The sequence below is a fragment of the Pristiophorus japonicus genome, chromosome 1, assembly GCF_044704955.1.
Source record: "Pristiophorus japonicus isolate sPriJap1 chromosome 1, sPriJap1.hap1, whole genome shotgun sequence".
Classification (NCBI taxonomy): Eukaryota; Metazoa; Chordata; class Chondrichthyes; family Pristiophoridae; genus Pristiophorus; species Pristiophorus japonicus.
The window spans coordinates 279,178,993-279,198,436 of record NC_091977.1 but is presented as its reverse complement, the minus strand read 5'-3'; the positions used below and the strand labels follow the sequence as shown (position 1 = coordinate 279,198,436).

General features: G+C 44.7%; 2 protein-coding genes across 4 annotated transcripts in view; one reads left to right on the top strand and one right to left on the bottom strand.

The window, feature by feature from the left end:
• Positions 1-12,584, bottom strand: part of slc25a32b (solute carrier family 25 member 32b) — a 42,021-nt gene extending 29,437 nt beyond the window's left edge. For all 3 annotated transcript variants that reach the window (XM_070872230.1, XM_070872260.1, XM_070872268.1), the window contains exons 1-5: positions 12,262-12,584; positions 10,393-10,543; positions 8,807-8,892; positions 4,984-5,144; positions 2,102-2,215 (exon numbers count right to left, since the gene is read on the bottom strand). In XM_070872230.1, the coding sequence (XP_070728331.1) occupies positions 2,102-2,215; positions 4,984-5,144; positions 8,807-8,892; positions 10,393-10,543; positions 12,262-12,430 (681 nt within the window). In that variant the 5' untranslated portion in view covers positions 12,431-12,584. The remainder of the gene's footprint in view (positions 1-2,101; positions 2,216-4,983; positions 5,145-8,806; positions 8,893-10,392; positions 10,544-12,261) is intronic.
• Positions 12,585-12,764: 180 nt separating this feature from the next.
• dcaf13 (ddb1 and cul4 associated factor 13) overlaps positions 12,765-19,444 on the top strand; it is a 128,481-nt gene continuing 121,801 nt past the window's right edge. Inside the window, exon 1 of the mRNA XM_070888462.1 lies at positions 12,765-12,957. Within this exon, the coding sequence (XP_070744563.1) occupies positions 12,888-12,957 (70 nt within the window). The 5' untranslated portion in view covers positions 12,765-12,887. The remainder of the gene's footprint in view (positions 12,958-19,444) is intronic.

Genomic DNA, 19,444 nt, shown 5'->3' with positions numbered 1-19,444 from the left:
AGTAGTGGGCAAATGTTGGAATCAATTATTAAAGACGAAATAGCAGCGCATTTCGAATGCAGTGACAGGATCGGTCCAAGTCAGCATGGATTTATGAAATGGAGATCATGCTCGACAAATCTTCTGGAATTTTTTGAGGATGTAACTAGTCGAGTGGACAAGGGAGAACCAGTGGATGTGGTGTATTTGGACTTTCAAAAGGCTTTTGACAAGGTCCCACACAAGAGATTGGTGTGCAAAATCAAAGCACATAGTATTGGGGGTAATGTACTGACATGGATAGAGAACTGGTTGGCAGACAGGAAGTAGAGAGTCGGGATAAACGGGTCCTTTTCAGAATGGTAGGCAGTGACTCGTGAAGTTCCGCACGACTCAGTGCTGGGACCCCAGCTCTTTACAATATACATTAATGATTTAGATGAAGAAATTAAGTGTAATATCTCCAAGTTTGCAGGGTGGCGGTGTGAGCTGTGAGGAGGACGCTAAAAGGCTGCAAGGTGACTTGGACAGGTTAGGTGAGTGGGCCAATGCACGGCAGATGCAGTATAATGTAGATAAATGTGAGGTTATCCACTTTGGGGGCAAAAACACGAAGGCAGAATATTATCTGAATGGCGGCAGATTAGGAAACAGGGAGGTGTAACGAGATCTGGGTGTCATGGTACATCAGTCACTGAAAGTGGGCATACAGGTATAACAGGCGGTGAAGAAGGCCTTCGCAGCTAGGGGATTTGAGTATAGGAGCAGGAAGGTCTTACTGCAGTTGTACAGGGACTTGGCGAGGCCTCACCTGGAATATTGTGTTCCGTTTTGGTCTCCTAATCTGAGGAAGGACATTCTTGTTATTGAGGGAGCGCAGCGAAGGTTCGCCAGACTGATTCGCGGGATGGCGGGACTGACTTATGAGGAGAGACTGGTTCAACTGGACCTTTATACATTGGAGTTTAGAAGGATGAGAGGGGATCTCATAGAAACATATAAGATTCTGACAGGACTGGACAGGTTAGATGCGAGAAGAATGTTCCCGATAATGGGGAAGTCCAGAACCAAGGGACACAGACTTAGGATAAGGGGTAGGCCATTTAGGACTGAGATGAGGAGAAACTTCTTCACTCAGAGTTGTTAACCTGTGGAATTCCCTACCGCAGAGAGTTGTTGATGCGAGTTTATTGGATCTTTCAAGAGGGAGTTAGATATCGCCCTTACGGCTCAAGGGATCAAGGGGTATGGAGAGAAAGCAGGAAAGGGGTACTGAGGGAATGATCAGCCATGATCTTATTGAATGGTGGTGCAGGCTCGAAGGGCCGAATGGCCTACTCCTGCACCTATTTTCTATGTTTCTATGTACTGGCATTAATTATGTCTGTGCAGTCGGTTACATGCTAGTCAATTCAATCTCCCTCTCGAAATATAGCACAAACCCACAGGTTAATCAGACAACAGAAAGAGACGTGGACCAAGGAAGTAAAAAATAATTCAGTCACATCTGTCATAGGAAAGTATGAGGGTAGATTTTCCAGACATGCCACAAGGAATGCTTAGTTCTCCGGGCACATAGATTAGGAAAAAGGGGTGGCATCCCAGATTTTCCAAGGAGGCCTACAATTGTGCCTCGATTTCTTGCCCCTTCAGTCAACGCTAGGTTCTTCCGGGGGCAGTACCCCTCGGCTATGTTCGACAACCTGGAGCAGGAAATTCCAGTGATCGAGGGGCTGGTCATTATTAGGCTTTATCAACAATGACTGGAAATTGCTGGAACTATGAACTGAACTACAGATCAGAAAGAGGATGCAAAATAATGATGCACATTATGTATTATTGTGTGAACGCACCATCCTAAAATCAGAGGGGCCACCATGTTGTACCCAGTCAAGAACAGTGGGCACAATGAATGGAAGAAAACAGCATTAATGCACAACTATTTCTTTAAAGAACAGTTAATGAATCTACTTAAATGAAATATGCATTTAGAAACAGCTTTCTCAGATGTGAAGAGGCTTCTGGGTTGTAACAAAAGTGGTTCAATGTAATTAGCGCATGCTGTAATAATGTAATTTACTGTATTATTAGAAATTAACCATGCCTGTGACAACAAACTCACCAGTTTTGCATCTGCTGCCACATTCTTGTATTTACAGAAATCTTTCTTCAGTTCCTCATAAGCCATGAACTGGAGAGCACCATGTGATGTCCCAAAAAGACCTGGCACGAATCCCTATAGAAAAGTAGATACACAGAGCTCAAACGCAATGCAGTTTTACAATATCCACAGCATTCATTTTCCAGTTTAAAAGATTATATTGGATTCAAATGACCTCCAAGACCTGGATAAAAATTAAAAAGCACTGGATTTAAATTTTCTGCCACATTAACCTCAGCCAAAAAGAGATTTCTCTTTATTAAAACATATCCAGTTAAGCCAATTTCTCTAGAAAAAAAATTTATAGAGCTGTATAGTAACAAAATACAAAATATCAGACTGACATTAGGTAAACATTACCAACAACAGGATCTGAAAATGAAAGTTTTGTAACTTGCAGGGTTGTCTTTCGCCTCGAGATTTTGAAAACAAGCAATAAAGATCTATGAATTTGTGGTCCTATTAGGATTTTTAAAATAACTTGAGACTTAAAATCGCTACTGTGCGCCACCATCCCCACCATCCCCCTCCAAGCACCTTTAACATAGTAAAACATCCCAAGGTGCTGCATAGGAACATAATCTGACAGATTCATACAGAGCCAAAGAAGACGACATTAGGACAGAAGACTAAAAGCTTTGTCAAATAGGTAGGTTTTAAGGAGGGTCTTAAGGAGGAGTGAGAGGTGGAGACATTTCGGGAGGGATTTCCAGAGCTTAGGGCCGAGACGGCTGAAGGCACGGCTGCCAATGGTGGAGTGATGGAAGTAGGGGATGCTCAAGAGGTCAGAGTTGGAGGAATGCAGAGTTCTCAGAGGGTTGTAGTGCTGGAGAAGGCTAGAGTTAGTGAGGGGCAAGGCCAGGGAGGGATTTGAACATGAGAATGAGAATTTTAAGATCAAGGCATTGCTGGACTGGAAGCCAACATTGGTCAGCGAACACAGGTGATGGGTGAATGGGACTTGGTACGAGTTTTGGAGCCACTTAAATTTACGGATGGTGGAAGATGAGAGGGCGGTCAGGAGAGCCTTGGAATTGGCGAATCTGGAGGTAACAAAAGCATAGTTGAAGGTTTCAGCAGGTGGGCAGAGATGGGTGATATTACAGAGGTGGAAGTAGGTGGTCTTTGTGATGGAGAGGATATGGGGTTGAAAGCTCAGAGTGAAAGAGGATGCCGAGGTTGCAAACGGTCTGCTTTAGCCTGAAACAGTGGATGGGGAGGGGGATGTAATTGTAGCTCAGGAATGGAGTTTGTGGTGGGTGCCGAAGACAATGGCTTCAGTCTTCCCAATGTTTAATAGGAGGAAATTTCAGCTCATCCAGGACTGAATGTTGGACAAGCAGTCTGACAACAGAGGTAATTGGAAGGGTCAAGAGAGGTGGCGGCGAGGGAGAGCTGGCTATCATCAGCATACATATGGAACCTGCCTTTGTGTTTTTGGATGATGTCACCTGGGGGCAGCATGTAGATGAGAAATAGGAAGGGGCCAAGGATAGAACCATGGGGAACTCCAGAGGTAATGGTGTGAATGTGAAGAGAGGCTATTGCAGGAGATTCTCTGGCTGTGTCTGGATAGGTACGAGTGGACCAGGTGAATGCAGACCCACTCTGCTGGAGAACGGAGGAGAGGCATGGGAGAAAGATGGTGTGGTCAACCGTGACAAAGGTTTTAGATAGATCGAGCAGGATGAGGAGGGATAGTGCACCACAGTCACGTAAAATGTAATTTGTGATTTTAATAAGGGTCATTTCAGTGCTGAGGCAAGGGCAGAAACCTGATTGAAGGAGTTCAAACATGAAACTGCAGGAAAGATACCCAACGTTCAAGAACGAGAGGGGAAAAGGAGGTTGTAGATAGGCGGTCAAGGGTGTGTTTTTTGAGGAGCGAGGGCGATGACGGCAAATTTAAAGGGGACGGGGAGGAAAGGGAACCGTTCAATATCAGTTACAATGGGGCCAGGAAGAGAAGTTGAATGGTCAGCAATTTAGTGGAAATAGGGTCGAGGGCAGTTGGGTCTCATAGACCAGGTGAGCTCGGAGAGAGCATGATAGGAGAACCTAGAGAAAGATGCGCGTTCCAGGTTAGGAAAAGGGGAACCTTGGCGAAGTTTGGCTTGGTGGGCAAGGGAAAGAGAGGGATGTGGCAGAGGCAGATTCGCTAAGCAGTTTTGGCAGACGAGAGCAGGACCCGATAATGCTTGATGTGGTCCAGCCTGATCAGGTAATTAATGGCTAAACCAGTTGTGCACGATAAATGTTTAAATCTGTGTTCCTTGGACTTAAGGAAGTGCAGATGGGGATCATATCAAGGGAAACAACCAGGATAGGAGAGGGGACGAAATTACCCCTTTTTATAAAGAGAAGGAAAGCAAGATTGGATTAACAGACAGAGATGAAAGAGAAAAAAAGCAAAAGTAAAAATGTTTTATTTTAACTTTTTAAAATCTCCAACAATCTGAAGGAATGAGACTCCATACTTGTAAAAGTTAATTTTCAGTGGCAGAGAGGTTGTTTGGCAGTAATTCACTTAGCACTTGAATGGACAAGCCCCAACTTTTTCTGGCTTGTTTCGGACATACTGCAAATTCAAGCCCTTCTGTGTATTTGAATTCAAGTCTCTCGACGAGATATGGGTATTGTGCAGTTTCAGGAGGAGCAGGACAACTCGGACAGCAACTTCCTGATTTCCATGTTTTGCTGCGCATGTGCAGACGCTGGAAGTTGCTGCCCAATTTACTCCTCAATAACGGTGAACGCCAATTGCCACACCATTATTTCTATCGCAAAATCCGGTCCAAAGACTTTGCAAGGTTAAGATCCAATTACTGGTACTACTACATCACCTTGTAGAGTCCACGAATACCTTCATTCTTGTATATTTTCAACAAGGCATGAAACATGCCTTTGTACTGTCTCTTTGATGGATCGACACCTGCATCGTACTGCAGAACTAACCGCGTCTTCGTCACCCAAATTGGATTTGTAATACAAAGCGTCACTGCACCTAAAAAAAATACAGGTACATTTGCGCTTACATTGTTGCATGTACACATTTATCTTTCATATCCAATTTGTGTTTATATAAAAAGGTAGTTAATTTGAAGTGTAATATAAAACTGAAATATTAAAAGTTGGCAAATAGTCCTGGATATCAAAATGACTACAAATGTTATTGATTAATTTTCAATAGCTAATTAGTACTTCAGTACTATTTTGATTAATGTGAATGTTGTTATTCCATTCCATACTTTGTATGAAAACATTTTGGGGCCGAAATTGCTCCTCCCAATAAGGCCTCTGGCCGCCTGAAAGCAACGGCGACGGGGCAGTGCGGAATGGCCATCGACTCTCTGTAGAGGGGCCACCATTTTGCAAATTGCCCTTCATCAGCGTCAGGACCCCTTGCTGAAATTGCCCCGCGGGAAATATCCCTTTTGCGGAATTGCCCCGCTGGCCCGGCCAAAACCCTCCCTGGTGGCCCAGTGGACGGAACTTAAAAATATGCAGAGCTCACAACGGCTCTCCCCTTTAACTGAAGGGGAGAGGCGTTGTGATGTCATCAGCATGGCACTGATGAGTGATCGGGGCAGTCGACCCACTGCAAGGGCGCTTCTGCCCCTCAGCCGCAACTACATCCGTCCCGAGCAAAAAATAATGTCCAAGTGCTGAATATCGACAGCATCTCCGCCATGATCCATGCGCCGGAAAAAGACTTTCAAATACAGAAGGTGGACCCTGTTTTAGGCAGAGGTGAATTTCTACTCCTTTAAGTCTAGCACAAATAATCCACATAAGACTGTCTGGGTATTTACCCAAAAATACTTTGATCTGTACAAACATTAAAACGAAGTCTTCCACTTTTGCTGTCGTTATTGTAGTTCTCAAAGTTTCTTTCACAAAGATATATTTGATAATATGCATCTCAAACAAATACACATTATTGGAAATACCACCGATATACAGAAGTCAATCATCAATAATAGTCAAACTTTCATGAACGTTCCACTTAATTGTTATACAAATATTCAGTTATCTATAGTTAAAATGGCAAGACCAGCCAACATTTTCCATTTTCAGTTATACTCTCAGTTAAAGTTCTCTGTAGTTCTGCTAGCATTCCAGGCAAATCTGCATGCTGGGTTAGAAAAATATTCAGCATTTTTGGACCGGAACAAACGATTGTTTCTCACAAACAATTCTGAATTAGTATGGGTTTTGTCGGGGGGGGGGGGGGGGGAGGGGGTGGCGGCGGGGACTGGTGGGCACATAGAGCGCTAAAGGGAGAAGCTACTTGGTCAATAAAAACACAAAATAATCACCATTTATAGAGATGAACTGAGCCACATTCCCTGAACAGATCCACAAGGATATTTTTACTGCACCATATATCAGAGTACAGTGACTAATTGCAGAACTGTGAGACATGGATATAACAGTTTTGTGTGGGAGTTCTACTTCTGGCAGTTGAATAAAATGATGAATGCAAAAACATCTGTAGAGCACAATTTGCTTCAATAGGATAATTTCTATTTTTTCTTGATAGGATTGTCATTTTAATTGGCATACAATATTATTTTCTGGTAGATCAACTTCCAATCATCACTCAAACGCATAATGATTACATTAGAACCATTAATTCAACAGTGTGGACATCGTGCCTCAAATACATAGAGTAAATGCCCTTGCAGTTGGCCAACCATACCACCCCATCCTAACCAAAATAAACTAGTTGAAAATGAAATATAACTACCTAACTCAATGAAAATAAATCATGTAGGAGTGTCCATTAGTTTTTGTACATTGCGTGGAAACAAATAGCTATTGGGAGCAAATGGACAAAACTTGAATTCATAGCTTGAAAATACAGTTACAATTAGTTGTATAATACTGACTGTTAAAACAGTGTGTTATAATCTGTACATTGTGAGAACAGTCGGGACGTTGCTTTTTTGTGCTGAAGTCAGATAATACTGAAACTAACAAGTCTTGAGGCAATGAGAACACAAACATGAGAACAAACAAAAAATGAGCTAGTGAGGGCAAGGCCTTTACAAGTAATAATCCAGTTATATTTTCATGCACTAATTTACCAAAATTCTCTGGATTCTGGGGAGGTGCCATCAGATTGGAAAACTGCAAATGTACCACCCCTATTTAAAAAAGGAGGCAGACAAAAAGCAGGAAACTATAGACCAGTTAGCCTAACACCTGTGGTTGGGAAAATGTTAGAGTCCATTATTAAAGAAGCAGTAGCAGGACATTTGGAAAAACATAATTCAGTCAGAGTCAGCATGGATTTATGAAAGGGAAGTCATGGTTGACAAATTTGCTGGAATTCTTTGAGGATGTAACAGGATGGATGAAGGGGAACCAGTGGATGTGGTGCACTTGGACTTCCAGAAGGTATCTGACAAGGTGTCACATAAAAGGTTACTGCACAAAATAAAAGTTCACAGGGTTGGGGGTAATATATTAGCATGGATAGAGGATTGGCTAACTAACAGAAAAGAGAGAGTCGGGATAAATGATTCATTCTCGGGTTGGCAATTAGTAACTAGTGGGGTGCCGCAGGGATCAGTGCTGGGACCCCAACTATTTACAATCTATATTAATGACTTGGAAGAAGGGACCGAGTGTGATGTAGCCAAGTTTGCTGACTATACAAAGATGTGAGGAAAGCAATGTGCACAGACACAAAAAATCCGCAAAAGGACATAGACAGGCTAAGTGAGTGGGCAAAAATTTGGCAGATGGGATATAATGTTGGAAAATGTGAGGTTATGAACTTTGACAGAAAAAAAATCAAAGAGCAAGTTATTATTTAAATGGAGAAAAATTACCAAGTGCTGCAGTACAGCGGAACCTGGGGATACTTGTGCATGAAACACAAAAGATTAGTATGCAGGTACAGCAAGTGATCAGGAAGGTCAATGGAATCTTGGCCTTTATTGAAAAGGGGTTGGAGTATAAAAGCAAGGATGTCTTTGCTACAGTTATACAGGGTATTGGCAAGGCCACACCTGGAATACTGCATACAGTTTTGGTTTCAATATTTACGAAAGGATATACTTGCTTTGGAGGCAGTTCAGAGAAGGTTCACTAGGTTGATTCTGGAAATGAGGGGGTTGACTTATGAGGAAAGGTTGAGTAGGTTGGGCCTCTACTCATTGGAATTCAGAAGAATGAGAGATGATCTTATTGAAACATTTAAGATTATGAGGGGGCTTGACAAGGTGGATGCAGAGAGGATGTTTCCACTGATAGGGGAGACTAGAACTCGAGGGCATAATCTTAGAAAAAGGGGCTGCCCATTTAAAACTGAGATGAGGAGGAATTTCTTCTCTCAGAGGGTTGTAAGTCTGTGGAATTTGCTGCCTCAGAGAGCTGTGCAAGCTGGGTTATTGAATAAATTTAAGACAGAGGTAGACAGTTTCTTAACCGATAAGGGAATAAGGGCTTATGGGGAGCGGGCAAGGAAGTGGACCCAAGTCCATGATCGGATCAGCCTTGATCGTATTAAATGGTGGAGCAGGCTCAAGGAGCCGTATGGCCTACACCTGCTCCTATTTCTTATGTTCTTATATTCTAACGTAATATAGAGGCATTAATATGGTGGCCCGATTGTTGTCACCCAGTCAAATAAGTTTAATTCTTCCAAGAACTTACCAGCTTCGGCAGCTGAAATAAGGTGCTGAGTAGCACTAAGTTGTGTTGGGCGACCATCCTGTTTGTAGGCCTTGATGGCATTATAACTGAAAGTAGCATATCTATGTTTAGTAATTCAGCAGTGATCTCCAACACAAAGAATATTACCATTAACTTTATTACAGATCTTGAAATTGATTCGATATCACATTACTAACATACACAGTTAAGAAAAATCCTAATTACTGGAATAATCGCAACGAGAAGCAAACTACTCAGTTTTTCCTTAACTGAACAGTTTGATTCTTGCTGCTTAAAAAAGTATTACGCAACTATCTATCCACAATGGGTCTGGTTATGTCACAGAACAATTGTGCATTTTGTGCATACGCTGAAATGCAGGCTGGGCTATGTGCTGGTTCACTGGAGCTGTACTGAAATTGTTTGGCTCAGGACATCAGATTCAACTGGGTGAGTTGGACAATGACGTACACGGGAAGAGTGTACCCAGGTTGGGATTAAGAGACCTGATAGGCAAGTCAGGCCGTGCAAGGGGAAAGGAGTTTTTGGAGTGATTTGAAAATGGAAGAAAGTTTGTATTTTTTTCCTGAATGGTTGAATTCTGTTAAAATATATTTATTATAATAAATTTTATTTTTTGAGGGATATATAATCGGACTGGTGGGTAAATGTCACAGCTATGTCATTAGATTATTTTGGTGAAATGTGATTTAAGGAAAAATTAAAAATTATGGGGAAATGTTTATGCGTTACACGATTGGGAATGAAAATATGACAAATGTAGCAAATATCCAAAAACAAAGTGACTGGAACAGTTAACTAATGAAAAATAAGAAACTGACTGACAGCTTGCCAGTCACAACATAGATGACAGGTTTGACATACTTGATGGACACATGAGACTTTATTATAAAGACTCAGATTTTCAGTGGCTAACTAACACCATCAACTAGATTCTTTGGTGATTTATCTCATTTGCTGTTTATAGGAGCTTGCTGCATGCAAATTGCCTGGACAGCTGTCTACATATCAAAAATAACAAGACACAAGTGTTACATTGGAGTTAATGTTTCAGGTCGATAACCTATCATCAGAACAGTTTCTCTCACCACAGATGCTGCCTGACCAGCTGAGTATACCCAGCATTTTGTGTTTCTAGTTCAGATTTCCAGCACTGGCAGTATTTAGCTTTTGTACAAGCGTTATATTAACGGCTCAGATCTGCACGGTACTAGTTCTTGATGCCAGGTGCATCTCAGTGGAGTGTGTGCAAGCCAGGCATTTCTTCATCGGGAAGGGAAACTGTAGGAATGATCATCTTGGGGCCCCCTCTTGTTACCCTAGCAGTTAGTTAACAGGAGCGCAAGGGGGGGAACATGTGAATAAGTCATTCAATTTTTTGTCCAAAGTGTGATGGGTCCTGGTCTGCGAGAAAAATTAAGGGTTCCCAACTCTGCTATCAAAGTGAAGCCACTTACTTGTCAAAAAGCAACTTTTAAAGCATTCTCACAATTGCAACCCACTCATCAACCCCAGAGCAGGGTATTCTAGCTGACAGAACCTGCAGTAATATTTCTAGTACTTACAAGAAGAAGTAGAATCCCCAAGACAATCCTGCGCCCCAGACATTGGGGGTTACTCCTTGGTAAAGCCCCCTGATTCCGTCATGTTTCCAGATGCAACTGATACAATGCATAATTCCATTGTATTTTGGCCTCATCTTCAATCCATCACTCACTGCACAAAAAATACAATAACATTTCAGTGATCAAATAACTACTTAAGATTACAGTTTCAGTTACTCCATTGTAAAATTATTGAACATTTCTGCAGTGGTAAATGTCAGCACCCATCTTGGTGACACATGATTCACATGCCACCCTTGCCCGGCGACACATGATTCACAATCCTCCTCCCTCTCCCCCACCCCCCATGATTCACACTCTTCCTCCTCCCCCCCCCACCGCCATGATTCACACTCCTCCTCCCACCTCCCCGTGATTCACACTCCTTCCCCCGCCCGTGATTCACATTCCTCCTCCCTCCCGCCCCCATGATTCACTCTTCCTCCCTCCCCTGCCTCATCCCCCGTGATTGACACTCCCCCCCCCACCCCAGTGATTCACACTCCTCCTCCCTCCCCCGCCTCGCCCCCAGTGATTCACAACCCCCCGCGATTCACACACTCCCCCCCCCCCCCCAGTGATTCACACTCCTGCTTCTGCTCCCGGTACACGTGATTCACACTACCGCCACCCCCCCCAGATACACGTGATGCACATTCCCCACCCCTTCCTGGTACACGTGCTTCACTCCTCCCCCCACCCCTGTACACATGAATGGTTCATTCTCGGGTTGGCAATCAGTAACCAGTGGGGTACTGCAGGGATCAGTGCTGGGACACTCAACTATTTACAATCTACCTTAACGACTTGGAAGAAGGGACCGAGTGTTACGTAGCCAAGTTTGCTAATGATACAAAGATGGAAGGAAAAGCAATGTGTGAGGGCACAAAAAATCTGCAAAAGGACATTGACAAACTAAGTGAGTGTGCAAAAATTTCACAGGTGGAGTATAATGTTGGAAAGTGTGAGGTTATGCACTTTGGCAGAAAAAAAATCAAAGAGCAAGTTATTATTTAAATGGAGAAAGATTGCAAAGTGCTGCAGTACAGCACGACCTGGGGATGCATGAAACACAAAAGGATAGTATTGCAGGTACAGCAAGTGATCAGGAAGGCTAATGAAATCTTGGCCTTTATTGCAAAGGGGATGGAGTATAAAAGCAGGGAAGTCTTGTTACAGCTATACAGGGTATTGGTGAGGCCACACCTGGAATACTGCTTGCAGTTTTGGTTTCCATATTTACAAAAGGATATACTTGCTTTGGAGGCAGTTCAGAGAAGGGTCACTAGGTTGATTCCAGGGATGAGGGGGTTGACTTATGAGGAAAGGTCGAGAAGGTTGGGCCTCTGCTCATTGAAATTCAGAAGAATGAGAGGTGATCTTATCGAAATGTATAAGATTATGAGGGGGCTTGACAAGATGGATGCGGAAAGGATGCTTCCACTGGTGGGGGAGACTAGAACTAGAGGGCATGATCTTAGAATAAGGGGCCGCGCATTTAAAACAGAGAGGAGGAGAAATTTCTTTGAGGGTTATAAATCTGTGGAATTCACTGCCAGAGAGAGCTGTGGAAGCTGGGTCATTGAATAAATTTAAGGCAGAGATAGACAGTTTTTTAACCGATAAGGGGTTATGGGAGTGGGTGCACAAGTGGACCCAAGTCCATGATCGGTTCAGCCTTGATCTTATTAAATGGCAGAACAGTTGGAGGGACTCCTATTTCTTATGTACACGTGATTCACACTCTCTCTCCCCCCACGTGGTGTGCCACTTGACGAGGCCTCTCCAACTGTCCCTTCAGCTGGTGGGGGTAACAGTGTGTGTGTTTACCTGCGAAGCGGATCTTGACCAGGTCAAGCGGGTGCAGCATCAGGGTGGACACGACGCCGCCACTCACCCCCGCCAGCAGGTTCTCGTACTTCACCAGCTGCAAAAGCCTCAGCATCGTCGTCGGCCCCTTCAGCTCGGGCTCGGGGGCCTGCCCGGATCCCGAGGACATGTTCGCTCAGCAGATCGCTGTGCTGTGTGTTGTCGTTGTTTGGTCAGTGACAACCGCGACAAAATGACTCCCTTCCCTCTAAAGACCAGACAACCAGGTCGCAGGCAACCGCCACGCCCGCGCTCTCGCCCGGCACAACGTCATCGCGTTCTTACGCACAGTCCCGAGTGGATTTCAGAGCAAGCGCGGTTGACCACGTGACCCCACCAAGCCTCCCCCCCCTCCTCTCTTCCCCCTCCCCCTCCTCGTTGCGCGTGTGGCCGAACATCACTGCGCAAGTCCACCGTAAACACACGCCACACACGTCTCTCGCTCCGCTGTCCGTCTGCGTTTGCGCACGTGACCCCGACTAGTCCCTCCCCTTTCCTTACGCTTTGCGTGCGAACGAGCGAGGGTCGGCGGAATTTAAACGGCAGCGGGTGAGATTTAAATTGTCGGTCGGGTCGGATTTAAAAAAATGAAAGTGAAGATCCTGTGCCGGAATCCGGATGATTACGTGAGGGAGACGAGCAAGGACATTCAGAGAGGTGAGTGTGGCAGGCCGCGCTTTGAGTGCTGCCTGCAGCTGCGGGGCTTTCCCAGCCTGGGCCCAGCTCAGCACCACTCACATGTTGGCACTGGAGACATCTGCTCCCACACTGCACTGCATGGCATAGGTGGGCACCTTCCAAACCATGCAAAGGCCAGAAGAACTGGAGCAGGAGTAGGTCATTCGGTCCTTCGAGCCTGCTCTGCCATTCAATAAGATCATAGCTGATCTTCTACCTCAACTCCACTTTCCTGCACTGTCCCCGAACCCTTGATTAAGTCCTAAATGGCCGACCACTTATTCTGAGACTGGATCTAGACTCCACAGCCAGAGGAAACACCCTCTACATCTACCCTCTACGTTTCAATGAGATCACCTCTCATTCTTCTCTATCATCATCATAAGCAATCCCTTGAAATCGAGTAAGACTTCCACTCTAAAAGTGAGTTCTCAGGTGACTGTACAGTCCAATACGGGAATTACAGTTTCTGTCACAGGTGGGACAGACTGTGGTGGAAGCTGTCTGCGCTTGATTTCTGCATGCTCTTGGCGACAAGACTCGAGGTGCTCAACGCTCTCCCAGATGCTCTTACTCCACTTATGGCGGTCTTGCGCTAGGGATTGCCATGTGCCGGTGGGGATGTTGCACTTTATCAAGGAGGCTTTGATGTTTCCTTCTTCTAAACTGTAGAGAATATAGGCCTAATCTGCTCAATCTCTCCCCATACGACAATCCCCCCATCCCAAACATCAGATTGGTGAACCTTTGTTGCACTACCTCAACGGCAAGTATATCCTTCCTTAGATAAGGAGACCAAAACTGTACACAATACTGCAGGTGCAGTCTCACCACGGCCTTATATAATTACAGTAAGACATCTTTACTCTTGTACTCAAAGCCTCTAAAAAGGCCAACATACCATTTGTGTTCTTAATAGCTTGCTTCCCCCCCCCCCCCGCCCCGGCCACAGAGCAATGCCCCCCACCGAGCCATCAAAATCCACGGCGCAGCCTTGGACAACGTGGACCACTTTCCATTCCTCGGGAGCTTACAATCAGCAAGGGCAGACATCGACGACGAGGTCCAACACCGCCGCCAGCGCGGCCTTCGACCGCCTGAGGAAGAGAGTGTTCGAAGATCAGGCCCTCAAATCTGGTCTACAGGGCTGCAGTGATACCCACCCTCCTATATGGCCCAGAGACATGGACCATATACAGTAGATACCTCAAATCGCTGGAGAAATACCACCAACGATGTCTCCGTAAGATCCTGCAAATCCCCTGGGAGTATAGATGCACCAACGTTAGTGTTCTCGAGCAGTCCAACATCCCCAGCATCGAAGCACTGACCACACTCGACCAGCTCCATTGGGCGGGCCACATTATCCGCATGCCCGACACAAGACTCCCAAAGCAAGCGCTCTACTTGGAACTCCTACATGGCAGGCGATCCTCAGGTGGGCAGAGAAAATGTTTCAAGGATAACCTGTAAACCTCCTTGATAAAGTGCAACATCCCCACCGACACCTGGAAATCCCTGGCCAAAGACCAACATAAATGGAGGAAGAGCATCCGGGAGGGTGCTGAGCACCTCGAGTCTCATTGCCGAGAGTATGCAGAAAACGAGCACAGGCAGCGGAAGGAGCATGCGGTAAAACCAGGCTCCCCACCCACCCTTTCCTTCAACCACTGTCTGTCCCATCTGTGACAGAGACTGTAATTCCCATATTGGACTATACAGTCATCTGAGAACTCTCTTTTAGAGTGAAAGCAAGTCTTTCTTGATTTCGAGGGACTGCCTATGATGATGATGTACTCAAATCCTCTTGTTAAAAAGGCCAACAATAATACTTGCTTTCTTAATTGCTTGCTGTACCCGCATATTAACTTTCAGTAATTCATGTAAAAGGACACTGATGTCCCTCTGAACACCAACATTTCCCAATCTCTTGCTGTTTAAAAAATACCCAGTTTTTCTTTTTTTCCTACCAAAGTGGATAACTTCACATTTCTCATCATTTTATTCCATTTGCTATGTTCTTACCCACTCACTTAGCCTGTCTCTATCGCCTCAAAGTCTCTTTGCATCCTCCTCACAACTTACATTCCAACCTAGCTTTGTAATAAGCAAACTTGAATGTATTAGATTCGGTTCCCTCATTCAAATCATTGATATAGATTCTGAATAGCTGAAGCCCAAGCACTGATCCTTGTGGTACCCCATTAGTTACAGTCTGCCAACCCGAAAATGATTTGTTAATGTTTTTTAACCATGTTCAAACTTACTCCAGCAAAGACCAAATGGAGACCTTCTGCAAATGTTGACCCACTCCCAGGTATCCAAATCCAAAAGCATGCCCCCAGCTACCTAAAGGAAACCTCAACTGTGGGGGAAGTTACTGGAATCTGATCATCAGAAACAGAGTGACTGAGCATATGTGGGCAAGTAAAAAGACGAAAGAAAGACTTGCATTTATACAGTGCATTTCGCGAACACCGGACGTCTCGAGGCGCATTACAGTCACTGAAGTATTTTTTGAAGTGTAGTCACTGTTGTAGTGTCAGCTGTGTCTCCGTGGGTAGCACACTTGCATCTGAGTCAGTAGGTTGTGGGTTCAACACCCACTCCAGAAACTTGAGCACATAAATCCACCCAAGAGTTTCATACCAACCCTGGTTCAGTGGGTAGCACACTCGCCTCCTGAGTCTGAAGGTTGTGGATTCAAGGCCCACTCTAGAAATGAGCACATAATCCAAGGCTGGCACTTCCCTAAGGGAGCACTGCACTGTCGGAGGTGCTGTCCTTCAGATGAGATGTTAAATCGAGGGCTTGTCTGCCTTCTCAGGTGGACATAAAATATCCCACAGCACTATTTAAAGAAGATTGGGAGACGGGTTCTCACTGTTGTCCTGGCCAATATTTATCCCTCAACCAACATTACCACTACAGCAGATGATCCGGTCATTTATCTCATTGCTGTTTGTGGGACTTTGCTGTTCGTAAAAATTGGCTGCCATGTTTCCTACAGAATAACAGTATGTCTTTGACTGTAAAGTGCTTTGGGACATCCTAAGATTGTGAAAGGTGCTATATGATTTCATGTCTTTTCTTTTATCATTGGCAAAAATGAGAGCGTATGGAATTGAGGGCAACCCTGTGACAGAGCAGGGATAAAGGGCTCATTTGCAGATTGGTGGGATTCAACAAGTGGTGTTCCCCCAGGGATCGGTACTGGGGCCTCGGCTTTTCCACCACGTATGTTAATGACTTGGATAAAGGAATGGAGAGTTGCATTTCTAGGTTAGCAAGTGCAGTCATGTAGAAGGGAATAGGAAGTTACAAAGGGACATAGTAGGTGGACAAAACTATGGCTGATGGAGTTCAATTTTGGAGATGTGTAAGGTCATCCACTTTGGCTCCAAGAAAGACGAACCGGAATATTTTCTTAATGGGAACAGGAGTAAGCAATTCCTGGAATTTAGAAGGTTAAAGGGTGATCTGATCAAAGTTTTCAGGATATTAAGAGGAACAGATAGCGTAGTTAAAGAGAGAAACTATTTCTGCTGGTTGGGGATTCTCGGATTAGGGTGGATAATCTAAACATTAGAGCCAGACCTTTCAGCAGTGAAATTAGGAAACACTTCTACGCACAAAGGGTGGTAGAAGTTTAGAACTCTCTTCCACAAACAGCAATTGATGCTAGATCAGTTGGTAATTTTAAATCGAGCCTGTTCCGCCATTCAATGAGATCATGGCTGATCTGCGACCTAACTCCATATCTTTGCCTTTGCCCCATATCTCTTAATACCTTTGGTTAACAAAAAGCTATCAAGCTCTGATTTAAAATTACCAATTGATCTAGCTTCAATTGCTGTTTGTGGAAGAGAGTTCTAAACTTCTACCACCCTTTGTGCGTAGAAGTGTTTCCTAATTTCACTGCTGAAAGGTCTGGCTCTAATGTTTAGATTATCCACCCTAATCCGAGAATCCCCAACCAGCAGAAATAGTTTTTCTCTTTAACTACGCTATCTGTTCCTCTTAATATCCTGAAAACTTTGATCAGATCACCCTTTAACCTTCTAAATTCCAGGAATACAACCTTAATTTGTGTAATTGAATATTTCCATTAATTGAAAGCTTCAATTAATCCAGCATCTATAACCATGTGGGCTAGAGTGTTCCAGATTTCTACAACCCTTTGGGTTGGATTTTCGGTTGGCTAATGCCTCATTTAGCGGCCAGAGGGGATGTTAATGGGAGCGTAAAAGTTTTCCGATAGGGAGCGCTGCGTTTCACCTGGCTGCTGATGATCACTCTGATCATGACGTATTCCTGGTGAAACGCCCACACTTGCGCCCCAGTCGGTAAGTTAGATGCGGCCGATAAACAGTCGGTACAGGCTTGCAGAGTCATTAACTGGTAACTACTTAAAGGGATGAGGAAGTGCTTCTCTCGGTGGTCACAGTCAGTGCAACGTTTACACACAGCATAGTGGAGAGCCTCCGAGTTTGCAGCAGCAGACAGACATAGCAGTTGAGCTTGCGAAAAACTTATTCCTGAAACTTTAATGGGGGCATTACTTGTTCACCAGCGTCAGTTTCTACATGCTCTAGCAAGCGTCATGAAGAGAGAAGGGCTGTTGGCCATGTCGGCGGCCGAAGGAGGAGAGCCCTTAGACATCGGGGCAGGAGGTCTTACCCCCCACGTCTTCACCGGTGGCAATGCTCGTACCTGGACCTATCCGAGCAATATGTCAGAAGGCTGCGCTTCCGAAAGGAGGTTATTAGAGATATGCCATCTCCTGCAGGAAGACCTGCAGCCTCACATCGGGAACCAGGACTGCACTGCCTGTCGCAGTGAAGGTCACGGTGGCACTCACCTTCTACGCCTCCGGCTCCTTCCAGGCTGCATCAGGCTACATATGCTGCGTCTCAATACGCAGTACATCGATGCATCTGTGGCATCACACAGGCTCGGTACACACGTAGAATGGACTTTATTACCTTCCCACTAATTAGGGAGAAACTGGATGAGCATGCATATGGGTTTTCCAGGATTGCGGGCTTCCCGAGGGTGCAAGGAGCAATTGACTGCACACACATGGCCTTGCGCGCACCATTCCAGAAAGCAGGGGTCTTCAGAAACAGAATGGGATACCACTCCCTAAACGTGTCGTTGGTGTGCAACCACACGCAGCGCATCTTCGCAGTCATTGTTCGCTATCCTGGAGGCGCACATGAAGCCTTTATCCTGCGGGAGAGCACTGTTCCTCGACTGATTCAGCCACCACGTCGAGACCGAGCTGGCTGCTCGGGGACAAGGTATACGGCCAGGCCACCTGGCTAATGATCCCACTCCACAATACCACCACAGAGCCAGAGGAATGCTACAATGAGAGCCACACTATTCATTGTGGGGTGCTGCATGTACCTGGGGACCAAGGATAGATCTTTGGGTGGGGCTCTGGAGGTGATGGTATGGAAAAGAAAAAGAAGGCATTGCTAGAGATGGATTTATATAGCATCTTTCATGATTTCAAGACATCCCATAAACACAAGAGCCAATCAAGTAGTTTTGAAATGTAATGTAGGGAAATGGGACAGCAAATTTGTGCACAAACAACAATGAGATAAATGATCAGATAATTTGTTTTAGTTATATTGGAAAAATATTGGCCAGTGCGCTGGGAGGGTTCCCACCTTCACTTTGAATGTGCCATGGAATATTTTATACTTGCCCAAAAGGGAAGATGGGACTTCAGTTTCATGCGTCACCCGAAAGACAGCACCTCCGACAGCGTAACACACACTCACTACTGTACTGAAGTGTCAGCCTAGATTATGCTCAAGTCCTGGAGTGAGGCTTGTACTCATCATGATCTTCTGACTCTGTCACTGAGTTAAGGCTGATACCTGAAATGAGCTTGGAGAAGGCAGCGAGGAGAGGGGATAGAAACTGAAATTATGGCTTGGGACTAGTGAAAAAGAGGCTGGAGGAGATTGGGAGCAGGACAGGGAGGAAAGCAAAGTTAGCAGTAGAGGCAATTGAATGGTCGATCTTACTTTTTGGTATTAAGACTAAGGGCCCAAGTTTCCACATGATTTGCGCCTGATTTTTAGGAGCAACTGGTGGAGAACGGACTATCTTAGAAATCGCAATTCTCCACATTTTTTTTTATGCAGTTCTAGTCAGGTAGAACAGTTCTACTTTGGAACAGAATTTTTTCTTCAAAAGGGGCGTGTCCGGCCACTGACGCCTGATTTGAAAGTTTCCATAGTGAAAACGTACTCCAAACTAAAGTAGAATGGAGCAAGAGAAGATTTTTGTAGAACTGAAAAAACTTGTTCTACACTTTAAAAAATCAGGCGCAGGTTACAAATTAGGCGTCCAGAACGAGGTGGGGGGGCAGGGGTGGGGGAAGTCATTAAATTCTATAATAAATCCTTATTTATACTTATACAAATATTATACAAATAAATCCAAC